The 21,347-nt window shown below is 38.4% G+C and overlaps 1 protein-coding gene across 1 annotated transcript in view; it reads left to right on the top strand.

Annotated features, from left to right (window-relative positions):
* LOC136857459 (RAB11-binding protein RELCH homolog) overlaps positions 1 to 21,347 on the top strand; it is a 398,727-nt gene that overhangs the window by 212,689 nt on the left and 164,691 nt on the right. Inside the window, exons 12-13 of the mRNA XM_067136130.2 lie at positions 7,387 to 7,543; positions 21,150 to 21,273. Of these exons, the coding sequence (XP_066992231.2) occupies positions 7,387 to 7,543; positions 21,150 to 21,273 (281 nt within the window). The remainder of the gene's footprint in view (positions 1 to 7,386; positions 7,544 to 21,149; positions 21,274 to 21,347) is intronic.

Genomic DNA, 21,347 nt, shown 5'->3' on the forward strand with positions numbered 1-21,347 from the left:
GAATGAGTAGCCATTTTTCCTGAGGGTTCTTGTGAGGTGTTTTTTTCTCTTCCTTGAGGTGTTCTGCATCTGATATCGCTATGGCCCTGTTACAACATAAGACTAATACTGAAGCCTCCATCTTATCAATACATTTATTTACATACTATCATTCTTCTTCTTCTTCTTTTATGACCACATAGGATCACTTTAGTCAGTCCGTCGTTCAGGTCTCTTTGAAGGGATTGTTGGGGCTTTGCGGTCCTCCCAGTACTTCTTCAGACGCTCCGATCTTCGTGCCCTTTCCTCAGTTGAAAATGTGCGTGTTGTTGGTTTGTTTTGTGTAAGGGTAAAGCGGAGGTTTGTATTCTTGAGTTTTGTATTCAATTTTATCTTATTTTTGGTGTCTTCTGTTGTAAGGCCTATTTCCTTCAGATCCTCTCTTACTTCTCTGATCCATTTACATCCTGTTGTGGTATTTTTTGAGACGAGATTGTGTTGTACTAGTTGTTTCAGAAGTCTCGAGTCCTGCATCCTCATGATATGTCCAAAGAATCCCAGTCTCCTCTTACGCATAGTATCTGTAATGGGTTCTAGCTCTTTGTACACGACTTTGTTAGGTATTAACTGCCACTGTCCATCTTTCTGATATTTTTTGTTGATACAGGTTCTTCCAATGCTCCTTTCAATTTTCTGAAGTCTGTCAGTCTTTGATTGTTTATTCAGGTAAAAGAGTGTTTCTGCTGCATATGTAGCTTCCGGTTTTATAACTGTGTTGTAGTGTTTTATTTTTGTATTTATTGATAGACATTTCTTTTTGTAGATATCCCATGTTAATTTTTGTGCTTTAGCTAATCTATTTGTTCTTACTTGGATTGAGATTTTTTCATTTAAGTTATGTGTTATTACTTCTCCAAGATATTTAAACTGAGTTACTATTTTGATTTTATTACCATTTATGGTGACTTCTTTTAGCTGTGTTGGTTTTTGGGGCATAATTTCTGTTTTTTCAAATGATATTTTGAGGCCAATTTTATTTGCAATGTTTTGAAGTTCTGATATCTGGGTTTTTGCTTCTTTTATGTCCACTGCTAGTAATGCTAAATCGTCAGCAAAACCCAGGCAATTTGTTTTGATTTTTCGGCCAATCTTTATTTTGCGGGGACATTTTCTAAACTATTCCCTCATTACCATTTCTAGAGCACAGTTAAATAATAGTGGTGAGAGCCCATCTCCCTGCCGTAGTCCAGTTTTAATTTCAAATGTCTCTGATGTTTCACCCCTAAACTTCACTTTTGACTTGGTATTGGTGAGAGTCAATTTTATCATGGTTATTAATTTGGGGTGTAGTCCAAGGTGTCTTAAAATTTTAAACAGAGATTCTCTATGGATGCAATCATAAGCTTTCTTGAAATCTACAAATGTTATCACCATATCTCTGTTTCTTCTCCTGTTATAGTCCATTATCAACTTAAGACTCATGATCTGATCAGGACAGCTCCTCCAGGGTCTGAAACCTCCTTGATATTCTCCTAGTTCTTTCTCAAGTTGTAAACTTATCCTATTAAGGATGATTATTGAAAATATTTTGTATGTTATGTCTAGGAGAGAGATTCCCCTGTAGTTATTAGGGTCGGTTTTGTCCCATTTTTGTGCAGAGGATGAATGAGGGCTGTTGTCCAGTGTTCTGGTAGTTCTTCTTTAATCCAGATAGAGACAAGTTGTTGATGGAGGGCAACTTTTGCTGAGGTTCCTGCATATTTCCAGATTTCTGCAAAGGTCTGATCTTCTCCTGGCGCTTTGTAGTTTTTTAATTTATTCAGAGCTTGGTAGACTTCCTTTATTGTGGGGGGGATTGATGTTTTCTGGTGATGTTTTTATCGGGGTGTTGGTGTCCAAATGAAGGAGTTCTGTAGGTTCCTCACAATTTAAAAGCTTGTTGAAATGTTTAGCCAGAATTTCTGCATTGTCTTTATTGTTATGGGCCAGCTTACCATCTTCATCCTTCATCAGTAGGGTCGGGGGTTCATATTTTTGGAGCTGCTTTCTGAAGGTTTTGTAGTAGTCCCTTGATTTAGTTTTACTGAACTGTTCTTCAGTTAACTGCAGGGTGTCCTTATGATGTTGTCTTTTTATTCTTCTTAAGACTTGGGTAGTTTCTTTTCTCTGTTTTACTAGCTTTTGATAGGATATTTCTGTCTTTTGGGACTGATGTAATAGCCATGCCTGATGTCTTTTCTCCACTGTTTCATCACATTCACTGTTCCACCATTGGTGTTTTTTACGTGGTTTAATTGGAGCTAGGTCTTCTGCAATTTGTTTAAGGTTGTGTACTAAGTCTTCAAGTTTGTCTGTGATTTTTATTTTTTCAGTTGCTTTCTGGTAATTTTTGTTGTTGATTAGCTGGGTAGGATCTATTTTTCTTTTAGTTTTAAGGGCTTGCTTTTGTTGTCTCCTCTGGGGAGTGAGTTTAATTTTAATTTTAACTACGTAGTGATCTGAACCTGTGTCTATTCCTCGGAGGACTTTGACGTTATAGATCTCTTTGTGGTGGTATTTGTCCATGCAGACGTGGTCCAGTTGCCATTCTCCTTTAGTGTAGTCAGGGTGTTTCCATGTTTTGAGTTTTTGAGGTTTCCTCTTAAAACATGTAGATTTTGAGATTAAATTATGGTTTCTACACAGGTCAACTAGTCTCTCTCCATTTTTATTTGTTTTTCTTGTGTGCTGGCCATTTTCCGATGATGTCACGGTATTTTCTTTCTCTGCCTAGTTGAGCGTTGAAGTCGCCTATTAATTTTATATGGTATTTGGGGATGTTATCTATTGTCTGGTCCAATAGGTCCCAAAATTCTCCTGTTTCCTCCTGGTCTTTTGAGGAGTTGTTTTTATCATTAGTGGGAGCATGGGCATTTATTATAGTATAGATTTTATTAGATGCCTTTAAGGTGAGCGTTGAGAGTCGTGGAGACTGTGATCTGAATTCTTGAACTGAGTTTATTATTTTAAGGCTGACCAAAAATCCTGTTCCAAATTGTGGGACATTCTTCATCACTCTCTTCCCGGGTATACCTTTATAAAGTCTGTACCCTTGAGATTCCAAGGCATCCTGGTCAGTGTTTCTAATTTCCTGTAATCCCATGATAAGAATTTTGTGTTGGTCCATTATGTCGGTGATCACTTTTAGTTTACCGGTTTGCATGAGTGAGTTTATGTTGTGTGTAGAGAAGTATGTTATCTGCTTTGGTTTGATTCTTGATTTTGTCTCATTCGTGTATGTAGTACTGGGGTATTTCTGTGCCTCCGACTTCACGGTATCTTTCAGGTGGCAGCCCACCGTATCCGAATGCTGCCTTCTCTGAACTCTTGGTTCAGCCGGTGGAGTATTCCTTAAAAGACCTTCCATGGTTGACTGTCAAGGTGTCACCTGTGTGGGACTAGGTCCCGAATTACAACTCTGGATGTGATCCAGTGAGGTGATAATGAGGCCGCTCCTCTGGAGTACAGACGCCTTGTGCAGCCGCCCCTAACCTGGAGAACAGACGCTGCATAATGGATTCCAGTGGCATTTCCTCCACTGTGGGGAACATCACCCCACCCAAAGGGGCTCATTCGCCCGAAGCCGTTAGCCCCCTTAGGGAGTCAGGTTATTTCCCGCCGCCCAACACTCGGCGTTGGCAGTTTTACAGCTGGGTGCCAGACCAGCAAACCCTCCTCCTTTCTCATTCCGGACTTGGGACCGGACATTCACAGTACCGGTTTCGACCCTACAAGGGTCATCCTCAGCTGACAATTACAAATATAGTTCTTAAAACATCACAATAGAAAATGTTGTACAGTCGTGACAATTGTCCAATTCAACAGACCGTCTAAAACAAATAATAATAATAATAATAATCGTATGGCCTCAGCTACCGTGTGCAGACATTTCGATTTGACGCCATCTGGCTGTCTGCTCGTCAATTTCGACGTTCCGTTTTACTCTAGGTCCGCTAGATGGCAGACAGAGTAAACCGGATCTCTCTTGGGCGACTATGGCTGAGATTTAATTAATTTTGTCGGGTAAATACCAAATGTATCACCAGAGATCTTTTACATGCCGACATCGTACGACATGGAGTGTCGAATGGACTTTTTTCCGCCCTTCAAAAATCCGACTACCTCTGCCGGGTTTGAACCCGCTATCTTGGGATCCGGAGGCCGACACTCTACCACGGATCCACAGAGGCAGCTGTCTAAAACAAATGATACAATTAAAATAGTAAAATAAGTTCTCTCTTCTTGAATTGTAAAAGGGTTACGTAGTATAACAGGACATGTCATTTGCAAATTTTTTCGTTGTTTTGATCAGCGTAAAAATTGAAACTTGCAATGCTATGTATGCACTGATAGTAGTATTCTTGAAGTGTCCACTATTTTGCGTTAAAACTTATGGCTAATTGATTAAAACATTTTGAGGGTTTATTCTTGTAATAACTATATTGTTTGTTTCATCGTATTCCTCTGCTGGTAGTATGAGCGTCTTGAAGTGACTTGGACACTGTTTTTGAAGAATTGGGTAGTTGTCTAGTATTCAATTCGAGGCATATTCAATGTATATGTACATGACTCATAATATATACTAATTCTGAGTTGATAGTAAAATGCATTTTGTAGGAATAAAAATTTGTTTTAGCGACGTGCTCCTTAATTTGGTGTTGTATAATTTTATCAAGTATCAATTTGTTTTACAATACTTGATATCATGATTTTGAAAGATAGCGTGAAGGCTTCTTTCTTTTATGTTGTAGGCCGTATTTATTCTATATGTTGACACTGTTGTGCATTACACGGCAGCACATCGAGTTCCCAGTACTTCTGTTACAGTGTGTCCTGTCTGTGGCTTACAGGACACACTGAAACTTACGTGAAGGACTCCCGACAGATCATCCAGCTCCTTAAGGACCAATCATTTGAAAGTACGGACTTGTTAGTAAGTTTTGACGTCACGTCACTTTTCACCACGGTGCCGCTAACAGAAGTATTTCCACTATAAGACCAGAAACTTCCAGAAGACCTTTCAACACTAGCTAAAGATTGCCTAAACGCCACTTATTTCTACTTCAACGGGGAGTTCTACGAACAGACAGAAGGGGCCGCGATGGGGTCGCCGCTCTCTCCAATAATAGCAAACATGTATATGGAACACTTCGAACAGAAAGCCTTAGCCACATCTACCGTGAAAACGAAATATTTTCTCCGTTATGTTGATGACACATTTGTAATCTGGCCTCACAGGAGCAATAACCTGCAACTATTTCTCGACCATCTCAACCCTATTCACGTAAATATTCAGTTCACCATGGAAATCGAAGTAGACGGAAAACTACCATTCTGGATGTCCTAGTAAAACCCAACATCAATGGGACTCTGACTCATGCAGTATACAGGAAACCCACACACACATACAGGTACCTGCACACCTCGTCTCTTCATCACCTTTTAAAGTAATAAACTTCATGGTTGGGTTCCGTATTGAGTTAAGACTTAAAATAATTGTGATGTCGTTTAAACGACAATTATTTTATTCATTTGTTAATTTTAACATATTCTGGTCATATTTATTGTAACTTATGTATAAGGTTTTTACTTGTACGTCATTCCACTACCATCAATCCTCTTGTTCATCCATATTAATTTAGTTTATGTCTTTTGCTTGCAATTTCGGCTAGGCTGATGATGGTCCAAAAAATGGACCAAAACTAGTACATGACACTGTCATATTGTAATGTTTTGTTAAACGTTAAATGATTTTAAGTATTGAGAAGGTGGAGCAATAAATCTTGTCTTCATCACCCATCACAAAAGCAGGCTGTCCTAACATCACTGGTTAACAGGGCCATGGCGATATCAGATACAGAGCACCTCGAGGAAGAGAAAGAACACCTCACGAGAACCCTCAGGAAAAATGGCTACTCGCTCAATAACATCCGACGAGATTTTATAAAATCAGAAGAGAACAAAGAAAAGGCCGCCGTAGGAGTAAACAACGGGAAAGGAGAACTGACCCACCCGAAAATAGCGATACTGCCATTCATTAAAAAAACTACAGACAGGATCGGCAAGATACTGGAAAAATACGACAAGAAAACCATCTATAAACCACACCGGAAGCTAGCCCGTTATCTACCACCAGTAAAGGACAAAATAGAATTACAGGCTCCTGGAGTATATCACATTGAATGTAGCTGCGGAGCGTGTTATATTGGTGAAACAAAACGTCTGATCTCCACCCACCTAAAAGAACATATTCGTCACACGAAGAACCATAACACAGATATTTCAGCGGTAGCCAAGCATGCCTACGAAACAAGGCAGGCTATCGAAATCAAGAAACATCCGAACAATATGAATTTAGAAGAAGGATATAAAATCAATAATTCTTGGATGCCTATCATTCATAGTTTAAGACATACAGACCACAACATAAACACGCAGGCCAAAACTCCAATTAAATAACAGTGCAGGCAAGCTCCCACTACCTGGCTGTGACACATACCTTCCAGAATTCTCACGAGACAGCCAGGGGGTACGTCAGCCAAAAGGCTAGGATATAAAAGACCAAGGTCAGGGCCACTCTTGTACTGTGACTGCTGCCTAGGAGACTGACTACCTCGGATAGAGTAGAGGTATTTCAGTCGCCTTGACAAAGAATACTGCAATGTATTCAAAACGTCAGCAAACTGTACGTGATGTACAGACAACAATAACACGGTTCAACCCGGAAAATAAACTAAATAGTTCTTCACGCCGTGGAAGCTTCACCTCTAAGATGGTTTCTTTTAACATTTGTTTTAGATACATTTTATCATGATTTTATCAAATGTATTCCATTTTCGTATTATGTGTACCGATATTTTAAGTATAAAGGCTACAAGGCTAATTTTCTAGCTTCTTTTTTAATATTATGTCTAATATTTTAAAGATTGTATTAAGGCTGTAGATGCCCTAAAAATGAGGGCGAAACAGTCCCAAAAGTGTTAAGTGTTAGTATGTATTTGTAATCACATAAGTGGCCGTTATTCTTGGCTTTCTAGACCGGGGTCACCATCTCACCATTATATAGCTCCCCAATTAAAGGTAATGATGTAGGCTGAGTGGACCTGATGTACACCGAGTGGATGCCAAAGCTTCCCATCATGATCCACCAAGTGTATAGAGGATGTTATTTCTTTATATGAATGATTAAAGTAAGTATTGAAAGTGGAAATAGCAGGAGAATTGCTCATTTCTTTAGTTCTTTGTTTAATGTCTGTTTACAGGAACATGAAGGAAATTTGTGAGCATTCCCTTTCTGTAGTAAATTTTGTATTAATATTTTTGTGTGTTATTCGAGTCAACCCTTAATGCTTCTCTTTATGTTTGCAGGGTCTGACTGGTCTAAACATAGCCATGGGTTGACGAACCCATCTGTCTTCTATGAAGGCGAATTTGATGTTAGCTTGATCCTTGGTGCTTTTGATCTCTGCGTGGAGGAGGAAGGATATGAGGAATGGTCGGAATTGGAATGGGTCAGCACCCATTTGTGAGTAAAATATTAGGTGTCGTGTATTTCCTTTCTTTGGTGAAGGGGACAAGCGTTAGTGACAGAATCTCACCCGACATCATCTACCTGTCTTTTTCTGTTGGGGTTGGACAACTGTTTCCTAGATGATATAGATTTTTATTCCCATAGGGAACCTGAAATATTTGTCCTGAATGAGTAAATAGATCCGTTATTGGACATTATAAATTTTCTGTCTAACTCGTTGGTTGCCAGCTTTTTGCCCCAGTATGCCAATTTGGACTCATTAGTTGGTAATTAGCACACCTACCAAGACGCATGGCTAGTGCATGTAGTGGAGCCATTGAACTATGAGAGACTTGGTTTCTTTTACAAAAATTGATGCCTACTAGGCCATCAGATGATACAGATTTTGGTTCCCATAGGGAATTAATCGGTTTATTATTCTAGTTTTTATGTTTGTTTTGTGTATAATGTTTTTAATTACAGTAGAAGTCCTCTATAGCGAGTACGGCATATAACGAGAACCCCGTTATACCGACAGTATTTTGGTGTCCCTTCAAAATTCCTATATTAAACTGTGTATTATCCTTAGGTCACAGCGAGGGCCCTATCACTGACACATCTATTATTACAAGCGATTAAGTGCGCACGATGTTTTCCGTTATCGATATTTATGCACCCCAGTGATTATGTTGCATGCAAACGATTATCTTCAGTATCATTTCCTTGCTATGTCCACTAGCGAGTTCTCTCGTCGACATTCGAAGGCGTTGTTGGAGTCTATTAGTAATACCCATCGACTGCTGTTCCGTAAAGAAAATTTGAAATGAAAGAGAACATATTTTCGTAATAAATGCATAAATAACGTGTCCGATAACAGTTCTTAACTCGTTAAGAATAAAGGGTGACTAAACGATCACTTAATTTTAATGCTAAATACTGCAATTAAGTAAAAATGGGATACACCTCGAGATATGGCAGAGTGCATAATTGATTTCACAGGTTAGTTTATATTTTCTTGCATCTAGTTAAATTACGGAAAGGTTGTTATCATGTAAATTTATAGCGAAAAGGTTATTTCTCTACTGGCGCTTTGTTTTCATCATAAATATAGTATGGTTAAGTTAGGATAGGTGACGCTGTTTGAATAAGGTCACTGAAACGTTTGCCGCAAAATGCAATCGATCATCTTTGGTACGGTGTAGTTTTCTCACTATGTGCATTTGCGAGCGCTCTCGTCGACATTCGTAGGCGATGTTGGAGTTGATTAGTAATACCCAATGACTACTATTCTCTAAAGAAAATTAAAAATGAAAGAGGATAACAAGTTTTCATAATAAATGCATAAATAACATGGCCGATAGCAGTTGTTAACTCGTTAAAAATAACGGCTGAAGTAAACGATCTCTTAATTTTAATGATTATTATTATTATTATTATTATTATTATTATTATTGAATATCAAAAGCAGTTTGGAACCCTATTTTACATAGTATACTAGGGTTATAGTTAAAATACATATTCAGTTTTACAATGAAAATGAAGTCGTGTATCTAATCGACGGAAAAAGAAGTGGATGAAGTTTATAAAATATTCGTAACAGTATGGCTTCTTAAACAAATGATACAGGGGTTTTGATAATGCATTGTTGCAATAATTCAAATGAGAGTTCTAGTCATGCCTTCTCCTTTCAAATGCAGCACATTCAAACAGTAGGTGGTCCACTGTTTGTGAGGATCCGCAAACACACACGTAGCCATCAGGACGATTGATTCCAAATCGATGAAAATAATAAACAAATTTGCCATGACCAGTCAAAAATTGAGTGATTTCAAAGCTTGGCACTAACACGTTACTTTGCAGGCAGTTGAAAACCTCAGGGAAGAATATTTCTCTGGTGACTTGGCCTCTAGTAGAAGAAGTCCAAATGTTGTTCCATTGATGGATTACATGCTTCTTTATGATTTTTTTTAGCGTAGCTAGGTGACGTTTTGTCATAAGAAATTTCCAAATTAGATGTAGCCGCTGCTTTTGCCAGAAGATCAGCTTTCTTGTTTCCAGATATTCCACAATGACCATGAATCCAATCAAAACAGATGTGCGGACTTTGTTGAGCTGTGGTTCCAATAGCTACAGCTATTGGGTTCAGATTATATTTATTAATTTAATATTTCATATTTTAATGTTATAAAACCAAAATATTACAGGAGTTCCAAAGGCACTGTGAAACTTTGCTGAACTGTTATGAATATGTCACTCCATTAGATGACGAACCTTATGATTTTGGCAGCACAAATATCACTAGTCTGACATGGTTGGAAATAGAGACAGCAATATCTAAGCTGAGAAACAAAACACATCAACTGGATCAGATGAATTAAGTGTTGAGATGATCAAAGCACTAGGAGAGGTTGGACAACAGTGGATGTACAGGGTACTAAATAGAATCTGGAAAGAGAATGTAATACCCAATGTTTGAAAGCAAGGAGTCATCATCCCATTGTTGAAAAAAGGTGATAGAAAGAAATGTACCAACTACAGAGGTATAACTCTGCTGTCACATGGCCTCAAAATCTACAAATCCATCCTTAGAGCAGGATTAGAAAATATGTTGAACCTACACTTGAGGAGAAACAAACATGGATTTAGACCTCAATTTTGTCACCAGAATGCTCTATGAGAGGTATTGGGAGAACGGTAAAACACTTATAACTGTTTTTCTGGACATCGAGAAAGCATATGAACATGTACCATGCAGGCATGTATGGGAATGTTTGAGATATAAAGTGCCCGATGTCATCATAACACGAGTACGACAATTATATGATGAAACGAAGTGTTGTGTCCAGGTCCAGGATGGAAGGTCAAGTTGGTTTGTAACGAAGAGTGAAGTCCAGCAAGGAAGTTGTCTTTCACCACTTCTCTTATAATCATAATGGATGAAGTTTTAAAAGCGGTTAACAGAAAGGATCCAACAACTAATGCTCTGGTATTTGCTGATGATGCAATGGTATGGGGTGAGACAGAAAGGGAAGTACAAACTAGACTAGATCTCTGGCATGAAGCTTTTACAACCTTAGGTCTCAAATTCAGCAAAACGAAGACAGTAGGCTTGGTGATGAGTAGAAACTCTCCTACTGTTCATCTAAGAATTGGAGATGAGGAGATGGATATTGTAGACAACTTCCAGTATTTAGGTAGTGTTCTGTCATCAGACAATATCATACATCAAGAAATTAGCAACAGAATACAGAAAGCTTCCGAATTCTATCACGCTGTACGTTAGATACTTTGGGATGAAACATTTCCGTTAGTTTCCAAGGTCAGCTTGTACAAAATATATCTAGTACCAGTATTGACGTATGGCCTGGAAGCAGCAACACTTAGGCCCGGTTGTATAAAACTTTTGATCTGAGTTTAAAGAGGAAAAATGGCTGCCAGTAAAGTTGAACTTCGATTTTCCGTTGTATAAACGCTAATCTAAGATCATCTCGTCTTGATCTAAGTTCAGATTTGGCTGCCGAATATTCGTCGGTTAATCTCCTTGAACTTAGATCATTATCATTCATATTAAACATTGAACTAGACCTGAAGACTTGAGAGTGTTTCCTTGTATCGTATCTGCGTAAGAATACCGTACCTTAATAATATCAAGGTGCGTTATAAATATATTGAATGCTAGTAGTTAAAAAATTTTGCTAAAGATCGCTCGATTTTTTTCAGAAGTGAGGTTATGTGAATATCATATAAACAATAGCCTACTGCTATACCAACATGTTGTTACTTAGTTTTCTATTATGTTTCAAGTTTACAAAACAAAGCACATATATTTTCTTTAGCAGGGATGTCGGATTATCCCGACTTTTCGTCTGATGAAGAAGAGTTGATTTTACAACGAGCTCCTCGCGTCTTTCGGCACAGACGGAATCCGATTATTGAATTGTGTGAAATGTTCAAAATAAGATTTCGTGTATCGAAAGATGTTGTGGAACGACTGGAACTAAAGTTAAGGGACACACTACAAAAACCTAGTCAAATAAATGATCCCCTGTCACCCATGTATATGTTCCTAACAACTCTTAGGTTTTATGCTACAGTAAGTTTTCAAATGGTTGTTGGAGAGCTCTTTAACATTGACAAGTCAACGGCTTTCTCTTTCAACTTTGATGTCACCATATAGGTTCTTTTATTTTCTATTATATGTTTGTACCATGACAGTACAATATCCACCAGATCAGCCTTTTCTTTCTGTGTGAAGTTCCTTCCATGTTTACTTCGCGAGATTTCACTATTATCTTCTTCTCCTTCTTCGACAGTATTTCATTTGTTGACAGTCACGGCCAGGTCAATCCCACTATTTAAGTATTATCCAACGGGCCGAGCTATTTCGTATTTCATTTGTTTTGCAGTGTTGCCACGTCCAATTTTTTGAACTCCGATTACATTTGAACTACACATGTGTAAACCGAGTTCAGTTTTATACAACGCGATGAAGTCGTAATCTCAGTTCATTTTCAGAACTAAGTTCTTAATTGATCTCCAGTCAGATGTCTTTATACAACCGGGCCTTAATGGACCAAGAAAGAGTCATCTTCAGGCAACAGAAATGAAGTTCCTCCGTTCTTGTCTACAAAAAACAAAAATGGATAAAGTAAGGAATGTGGATATCCGACAATAGCTTGGATTGGAAAGAAGCTTGGTGGAGACTCTAGAAGTGAAGAGATTGCAATGGTATGGTCACGTGAATAGAATGGACCCTCACAGGACTCCTGGAACATACTTTGACCACAATGTTCCTGGGAAGAGACCAAGAGGAAAAACAGATAATGAAGGAGCTTGAAATTAGAGATGTGAACTGGCGTCACATATATGAGCAGCATCTGTGGATGGATAGGACAAACTGGAGGAGGCTCATACACAACCGCACCCGGGTTGCTGGAGCGAAGAAATGATGATGATGATGATACTGAAATTAAGTAAGAATGTGATACACCTCAAGATACGGCAGAGTACATCACAGATTTCAGAGGATAGTTCGTATTTTCTCACGTCTAGTTGTATTTCGGAAAGGCTATTCACATGTAAATTTTAGTGAGGTTAACTCATTTCTCTACATGCATTTAAAATATGTTTTCATGACACATATGTGGTTAGGTTAGGTGACGCCATATGAAGAAGAAAACTCTGGAGTGATATCGTATTTCTCTGAATCCAAGACGATTTTTTCCTCCAAATCTCATGCGAAAAATCAAGGGTCGTCTTGCATTCGCGGCCTAATAGTAATGGATACCACTGGAAACTCTCACGGTAACCATGCTGCTTCTTCCTCCCCCCACACGCACGCACACACAAAATTCGTTGACAATAAACGACCGACTCTTTATTATACATTATTAGCCACGACAACCGGTTGTACAGTGCCTGTGTGTAACGTCACTGGATCTCGGGAAATAGTGAAGAGAGAATGACATTCTATTCAACAGCGTTTCTCAAATCTACAGAATGGCATCAAAACATGCGAGCCTTTGAATTCTTAGAAAGGTCACGGCTACTCTGTGGCAGAGTTATAATACAAGAATATTTTAGTGATGGATAGTCGTAAAAATACATGGAACAGGTATTGCCGGCAAATTTTCAACGGGTTCTCGTCGATATTATGATGCCAATTTTAAGTTAATGGTTATTAAACACTTGGAAATGTAGAATAATTGTGCAGCTGCAAGAAAATATGGCATAGGAATAACTAAAGCCAAAATTAGGCGTCAGCGTGAAGACAAAGATACAAAAAATGCATTCAGTAGTCCGTAAACAAGGATGCTTTAAAGAAGTCGAAAATGAAATTGTGAGGTATGTGCACAAAAAACGCAAGGACGGAAAGGCCATACTGTGGCACAATAAACTCATTCGTTGAACTTCAATGTCTGCAATTAGGCCTATACATCGCTAGCTGCTGAAGTTGGCCGAACCCGGCGTGTAGCGGTACCCGGTTATATCTGACGCCGAGTAAAAGTACCGTAACAGTTTTATAGACAGCAAGAATATTTTCCTGACGGATCGCCGTGTTGTAGAGATGCATGGAATAGGTATTGCCGGCAAATTTTCAACGGGTTCTCTTTGGTATTATGATGCCAATTTTAAGTTAATGGTCATTAAACCCACGGAAATAAAGAATAATTGTGCAGCTGTAAAGAAAAAAAAAATGCGGTATAATGAAAGCCAATGTTCGGCATCAAAGAATAGTACAAAAACGTGTATTGGTACTGCACAGCAAAAACATTCATATGATTTTACAAAGCACTTTTTGAACCTGATTTAAATTTTTGAAGAAAGATGTGGGTTTTGTCTTGGATTCGGAGAAATACGGAACTGTAATTTTTTCAGAATGAAATTAAATATACACTTTCACGTTGCATCGGATTTCAAAAAATAACAAACAAGTCATAGTGTGGATATCATCCGCAGAAATGCAAGTTTGGGACAAACTGATTGCCGTTTCATACCAATATTAATGTGTATGGGGGTTTTCCGACTTTTATATAAAAATTAGATACGACAATCCGCTATAGCAAGTAAATTTTCCGCTGTTGTGAATTCTCACTATAACCGACTTCTACTGTATTAGACCAGATCTGATAGAATTTTATTTGGGTGGGACGGATTAGGATGGTATCATCAGCATATCTTAAGTTGTTGCTATTTGTTAATTACAGTACATCAAAGTTGGAGAACACGCATCATGTTACGTTGCCTCTAGTGTGGTGGCAGACGTCACTTCGCGCAACTGTTGTGACTTTTCTCGCCTGGCCCAACTAGACGAACTCGCTCATTCACACCCAGTATGAGTGTTACTAAGGACTGACAGTTGTATTAGTGAACTGGTTTTTTGCCCTGTATATACTATTATAAAGAGACAAGGTATGTGTTCTTGGCTGCGCTAATCTAAAAAACTCCTGTACGGGTTTTGATGAAACTTTCGCTCGTGTCTTTATTTTAATTGTAGGAATAACATTGGTTTGGTATTATTTCACTGTGTTGGTAAACAAAATTTGCCTCTTGTCTCTATACATTTGTCTTCTCTCAGGCACCAAAGCTGCACTCTGACACCAAAGAATGGAGAACAGGCCACAGAGTTACAAAGTACTTGATGTAAGGAATAAGCCAAATAGTCTGTTCAAATCTGATGATGCAACAAAAAAGATTTTTATGGTTGTATTTGTAAACAACTAGTGTACTTACATCAGGAATACATTTCGTCACTAGCTATTCTCATACAACTTGAGAGTGTTTTGTTAGTGGCATGTGTTTAAAGCTTCCTAGCTTTATTTCTGATGGTTTTCTCTAGAGCTCATGTTATTAACCCCTCAAGCCGAGCTGCTCACTTCCCAGCCAGTATTTTATTGAAGCTCAACAGAGATTTAGACACCATCGACTTAAAGAATTCATAATGTTAAATCTACAAAACATAATATAATGAAAATTTTAGGACTACTTACCAAGATCATGTCCAAAGTTTTTTAGTAATATACGCGATGACTGCTCTTCAGGGTGTCCATAACCACTTACAATATTTACAAATATATATGATTTGGATGTGTTCCACGTTTGGTATTTGTTTCAGATATATTTACAAAACAAGCAAGAAATATTTTTGCTGGTGATGTAGACAGTCTGAAAATGTTAATGTATAATTTTCAGGAAAGACTAAATGTTAAAAAGCCTTTTAGGCCCCGTATATGTATCCCATGTAGAATTGTCAACAAATGTAAAAATCACAAGATGAGTTCAAACCTGTCCCGTGCCATTGTTTGAGGGAATATAGTGGGTTCCAAAAATCCATCCCTGGTTTTTATTTATTTATTTACTGTATATTATTTAGCATATGGCTAGAGACACAGTGTCTATTGTTGTAAGATATACACTATATACGTATGTCCATATTGTTTATATAGTCTATAGCCTCTGGAGTCGCAAAAGCAAAGTCACTAGCACTGCCATTGTATTTTCTAGTCCTGCATTCTTTGATGATGTGCTTTACTGTCTGTCGTGTAGCACCACAGTCACACTCACAAGTTTGAAGGATGAGTTTTCCACCTAATCAGTACTTTATTTTTAAAAATGTTTAGAATTACAGTAGAAGTCCGTTATAGCGAGAATTCATAACGGCGAAAAATTTACTCGCTATAACGGATTGTCGTTATATCTGATTCTTGTATAAAAGTTGGAATACCCTTCATGCACTTTAAAATCGATATGAAAAGGTAATCAGTTTGTTTAAAACTTGCGTTTCCGCAGATGATATCCACATTACGGCTTACTTGTTTGTTATTTTTCGTAATTTAGTATTAAAAACTTCATTTTTTGTCCGTATTGACTCAAGATTTTACAATGCTTAGTAAAGCTAAAGGTTCCACCTATTCAATACGTTATCGTAATGCTCTATTTAGAACATCACATATTTATTTATTAAACTTTCTTAATCCGATACTACGTGAAAGTGTATGTTTAATTTCATTCTGAAAAAAATATAGTACCGTATTTCTTCGAATCCAAGATGAACCCCACTTTTTCTTTCAAAAAATTTAAATCAGACTCAAAAAGAAGTTTGTAAAATCATATGAATGCCTTGTTGTACAGTAGGCCTACGCATTTTTAGACTATTTTTAGACGCCGAACATTGACTTTCGTCAAGCCGTATTCCTTTTTTTTTTTTTTTCCTTTTGCGGCTGCACAATTATTCTTTATTTCCGCGGGTTTAAGTACTTAACTGGCATCATAATACCGAAGAGAAAATGAATGAAAACCTACAGCCTGTTATCCAGTCATTGACCGGGTTAGGGGTGTAATGAATGAAACATATATAGGCTATTATTACGATGGGGTCGCCACTCCCAAAGTGATGTATATTAATGACTGATAGATGGTATGAAATGGTAATGGAGAGTATTACTGGAATGAAAGATGACAGGGAAAACCGGAGTACCCGGAGAAAAACCTGTCCCGCCTCCGCTTTGTCCAGCACAAATCTCACATGGAATGACCGGGATTTGAACCACGAATACCGAAGAGAACTCGTTGAAAATTTTCCGGCAATACTATTCCATGCGTCTCTACAATACAACGATCCATCAGGAAATTATTCTTGCTGTCTATAAAACTATTACTTTTACGCAGCATCAGATATAACCGGCTACCGCTACACGCACGTCTCGCTTGTCGGGTTCGGCCAAATTCAGCGGCTAGCGATATATAGGCCTAATCGCGAACGTTGAAAGTCAACGAACGAGTTTATTGCGCCACGGTATGGCTATTCCGCCCTTGCGTTTTTCGTGCACATACCGTACCTCACAATTTCATCTTCGACTTCTTTAAAGCTTCCTTGTTGCGGACCACTGAATGCATTTTTGTACAGTAGGTACGCATTTTTTTAGCTCTTTGTCTTCACGCTAACGCCAAATATTGGCTTTAGTTAGGCCTATGCCGTATTTTCTTGCGGCTGTACAATTATCCTACATTTTCGAGTGTTTAATAAACATTAACTTAAAATTGGCATAATATCGACTAGAACCCGTTGAAAATTTGCCGGCAATACCTTTTCCACGTATCTTTACAATACGACTATCCATCACGAAAATATTCCTGCTGTCTATAAACCTTAATTTTACTAAGCGTCAAGTACAATAGGCGCGTTATGACTCTGCCCCTGAGTAGCCATGGCTCTTCTAAGAATTCGAAGGGTCGCATGTTTTGATGCCATTCTGCAGATTTGAGAAACACACAGGCACTGTACAATCGATTGTCGCGGCTAGCGATGTGTAGTAAAGAGGCGGTCGTTTATTATCAACGAGTTCTGTGCGCGTGTGGAAAGAAGCAGCGTGGTTACCGCGGTAGTTGCCAGTGGTATCCATTAACGTACTGTTAGGCCGCGAGGCCCGCGAATGCAACAACCTTTGAGTTTTCGCATGAGATTCTGAGAAAAAAAGTCTTGGATTAGGAGAAATACGGCATCACTCCTGAGATTTCTGTGGCAAACACCTCAGCTTTCTTCTTCAAACAGCGTCACCTAACCTAACCGTATATGTAGCCTATCATGAAAACATATTTCAAACGCATGTAGAGAAATAACCTCCTCGCGAAAAATTTACATGTAAATAGCCGTAAGTAGACGCGAGAAGATATGAAATATCCTCTGAAATCAGTGATGTACTCTGCCATATCGTGAGGTGTACCGCATTCTTACTTAATTTTCGTATATAACATTAAAATTTAGATATCGTTTACTTCAGTCTTTATTTTTAACGAGTTAACAACTGCTATCGGCCACATTATTTACGGATTTACTGTATTACGAAATCGTGTTATCCTCTTTCATTTCGAATTTTCTTTAGAGAACAGCAGTCGATGGGTATTCCCTACTAATCAACTCCAACATCGCCTTTGAATGTCAACGAGAGAGCTCGCAAATGCACAAAGTGAGAAAACTATGCCGTACCGAAGATGATCGATCTCATTTTGTTGCAAACGTTTCAGTTTTCTTATTCAAACAGTGTCACGTATCCTAACTTAACCGTACTATACGTATGATGAAAACACACTTCAAGCGCCAGTAGAGAAATTATACCTTTCTCGCTATAAATTTTCATAATAGCCTTTCCGTAATTTAACCAGACGCGAAGCACTCTGCCATATCTCGAGGTGTATCCCATTCTTATTTAATTGCAGTATTTAGCCTCAAAATTAAGCGGTCGTTTAGTCAGCCTTAATTTTTAATGAGTTAACAACCGTTATCGGACACGTTATATACGCATTTATTACAAAAATATGTTCTTTCGTTTCAAATTTTTTTTTTTACGGAACAGCTGTCGACGGATATTACTAATCGACCCCGACATCACCTTCGATTGTCGACGAGAGAAATAGCTAGTGCACATAGCGCGGAAACGATGCCGAAGGCAATCGATCGCATACAATATCATCGCTGGGGTGCATAAATATCGGTAACGGAAAAAATCGCGCGCGCTTAATCGCTCGTAATAACGGATGCGCCAGTGAGAGGGTTCTCGCTGTAACCGAAGGACAATACACAGTTTAATATAGGAATTTTGAAGGGGCAGAAAAAAGCCATCGCTATAACGGAGTTCTCGTTATATGCTGTACTCGCTATAACGGACTTCTACTGTATTTACATTAAAACAGTACCAGTTTCAACCTGTAAATAGGTCATCAGTTGTTGGTGAACCTGCTTAATAGCTATTGTACACATTTACAGGTCGAAACCGGGACTGTTTCAATGTAAATAATTCTAAACATTTTGTAAAATAAAGTATTGATTAGGTGGAAAACTCATCCTTCATACTTGTGTGCTTAAATTATCAATGTGGATAATGAAGCTGATAGATTATTGTACAGTTACACTCAGGCATTGGGATTCTGTTCCACTTGTAATGGAAGGCTTCACAGTTCCTGTGCTTTGTTCGGATCCTGTTCAGTGCGGACCATAGTCTATGAGGGAGGTTGAAACCAAGTGGCGGCATCTTCTTCACAGAAGGTTTTGTCGGGCAGTATTTGTCGTTAAGTCTCTTCTGCCATTCAGCGGAAGTTTGGTAGTTGCTGTTCCACAAGTTCATGGCATCTCTAGTTGGTGGTTTTCTCGAATGCAGACGATTAATATTTGCATCGCTGGGATGTCATTATGTATTGGGAGTTCTGGGTTATTCACTATTTTACTGAATTCTCTTAGGAGAGCATCTTTACGTCTGAGATCTGGAGGAGGGATATGACTTAACACTGGTAGCCACTACTTGGGAGTAGATTTGATTGTGCCAGTGATGAAATGCATTGTAGTGTTCAGCTGGGTATCAGTAATGTTTGTGTAGGCACTATTTAGCCAAACAGCAGCACAGTATTCAGCAGTCAAGTACACCAACCCTAAAGCTGAACATCTCAGAGTTGCAGCTGTAGATCCCCAAGTTTGTTGGAAGTTCTTACTTTGGCAGAGACGTTCAGGAGATGTTGTTCTATCCAGTGTGACTCCTTGATCAGTATGAGTCAACAGCAATATATATCGATCTGTTACGTATTAGTTGTAGTTATGAAACAGTGATGGCAGGACTGTACACAACTTCTGGATTCTTAAGGTAAAAAAATGGTGAAATAGATGTTCTAATTTCCACCTGCACCAGTCGTTTGTGGAACGCCAAACCAACTGAACAAGCATAGTCCACTGGACTTACAATATGTGTTGAACCAGCTTGGGAGGTTAAGAATGCGTGGAATACAAGCTCACCTGTCATATCTTGATAAACTAAAGATTGATCTCCAATTACATTGCTGTGCAACCTGAATCCACCCAGACTGGGCGAGTTGGTTGTGTGGTTAGGGGCGCACGGTTGTGAGCTTGCATGCAAGAGATAGTGGGTTTGAGCCCTGAAGATGGTTTTCTGTGGTTTCCCATTTTCACACCAGGCAAATGTTGGGGCTGTACCTTAATTAAAGCCACGGCCGCTTCGTTCCCACTCCTAGGCCTTTCCTATCTCTTCATCGCCATAAGAGCTATCTGTGTCAGTGTGACGTAAAAAAAAAAAAAAAAAAGAGAGAATCCACCCAGTGTCTGTAATGAGAGCAGGCTGCACAACATCACTTGATGCAACCATTCTTACTGAAGAGCTCACCTACAGGGTCCCTACAGACTAGCTATTTTAATTTAAACATCCTTAATTTCTTGTAAAATTTCCACAGTCAGTAAATTCCAGGGTCAGACCTTCAAATAATAACAAACGAACTTTGTTAGGGGCAAAGGGTTTACAGTCATTCCTGATTCATTTAGACCCAAAGTATTGAGACTTTAAAAAAAAATTAGCACAAATTTCAACTTTCGGTTTGATGTGGTCAAGAATAATGGGGAGTTATGGTGAATAATGATAGCTAAAATGAAGGAGTTCTAGAGACGAACTCTTGTGCCATGGAGTCACGAGTTATACAGTACTAATTTTACTGTGTCACAACATATTCAAATTTTACATGGCCCTGGGTCACTGATTATTGATATTTCACCTTTTAAACTATATATTGTTTATAATTGCAAAGCTATGAAGCTGAACTTACTATAAATTCCAATGTGATTCTTGAAATTCTGTGCGGGGCGCAGTACATGAACAAAATGAAAGACATTATTGTACGTCAAAATGTTGAATCTATCATTTATAGCTCATTTTAAATTTCACCTAAGAAAATACATGTGCAAGAGCTGATTAGGCTGACTTTGATGTGGATGACTAGTGTGGCGAATAAACAGACTCTAGGTAAATATGTGACGATAGTGTTCTGTAACTGTTACGATTTAATTGCCATAGGTGATAGAAAATAGCCAACCCACGAGAAGTAGAGAAGGAAATACTAGTAATGTATAACAAAAGGGGAAAAAATTAGTGTGTAAATTAAGGACATGGAGGTAGGACAGTGCAGATTACTGTTTTTAACACTATTAACTTTTTTAAAGTTCTCTGAATGTGGACTTTATATTTTAGAAATAAAGTGAAATTGCTGTTAATGCTAGATACTTTTACTGTGTTCAGTTCCAGGCACTTTTGTCGTGCATGCATTATATCGAGGTTCTGCTCTGTTTTAGGTTACCAGATCTCCTTGATGTTGCAAAGGGTGTTGAAGTTTCCCATGATGCGGTGGTCACTGCATTCATTAAACTGTTCAGCGAGTTGTGCTTTGGGTTTGGGAAGGCCATTGTCAGGCAGAAGGTATGTTTGCTAAAGGAAGTACTGTATTTATCTCATGGTTAGAATTACACACGATAATATAGCTTTTGGGCTTG

Source organism: Anabrus simplex, chromosome 1 (genome assembly GCF_040414725.1).
Source record: "Anabrus simplex isolate iqAnaSimp1 chromosome 1, ASM4041472v1, whole genome shotgun sequence".
NCBI lineage: Eukaryota > Metazoa > Arthropoda > Insecta > Orthoptera > Tettigoniidae > Anabrus > Anabrus simplex.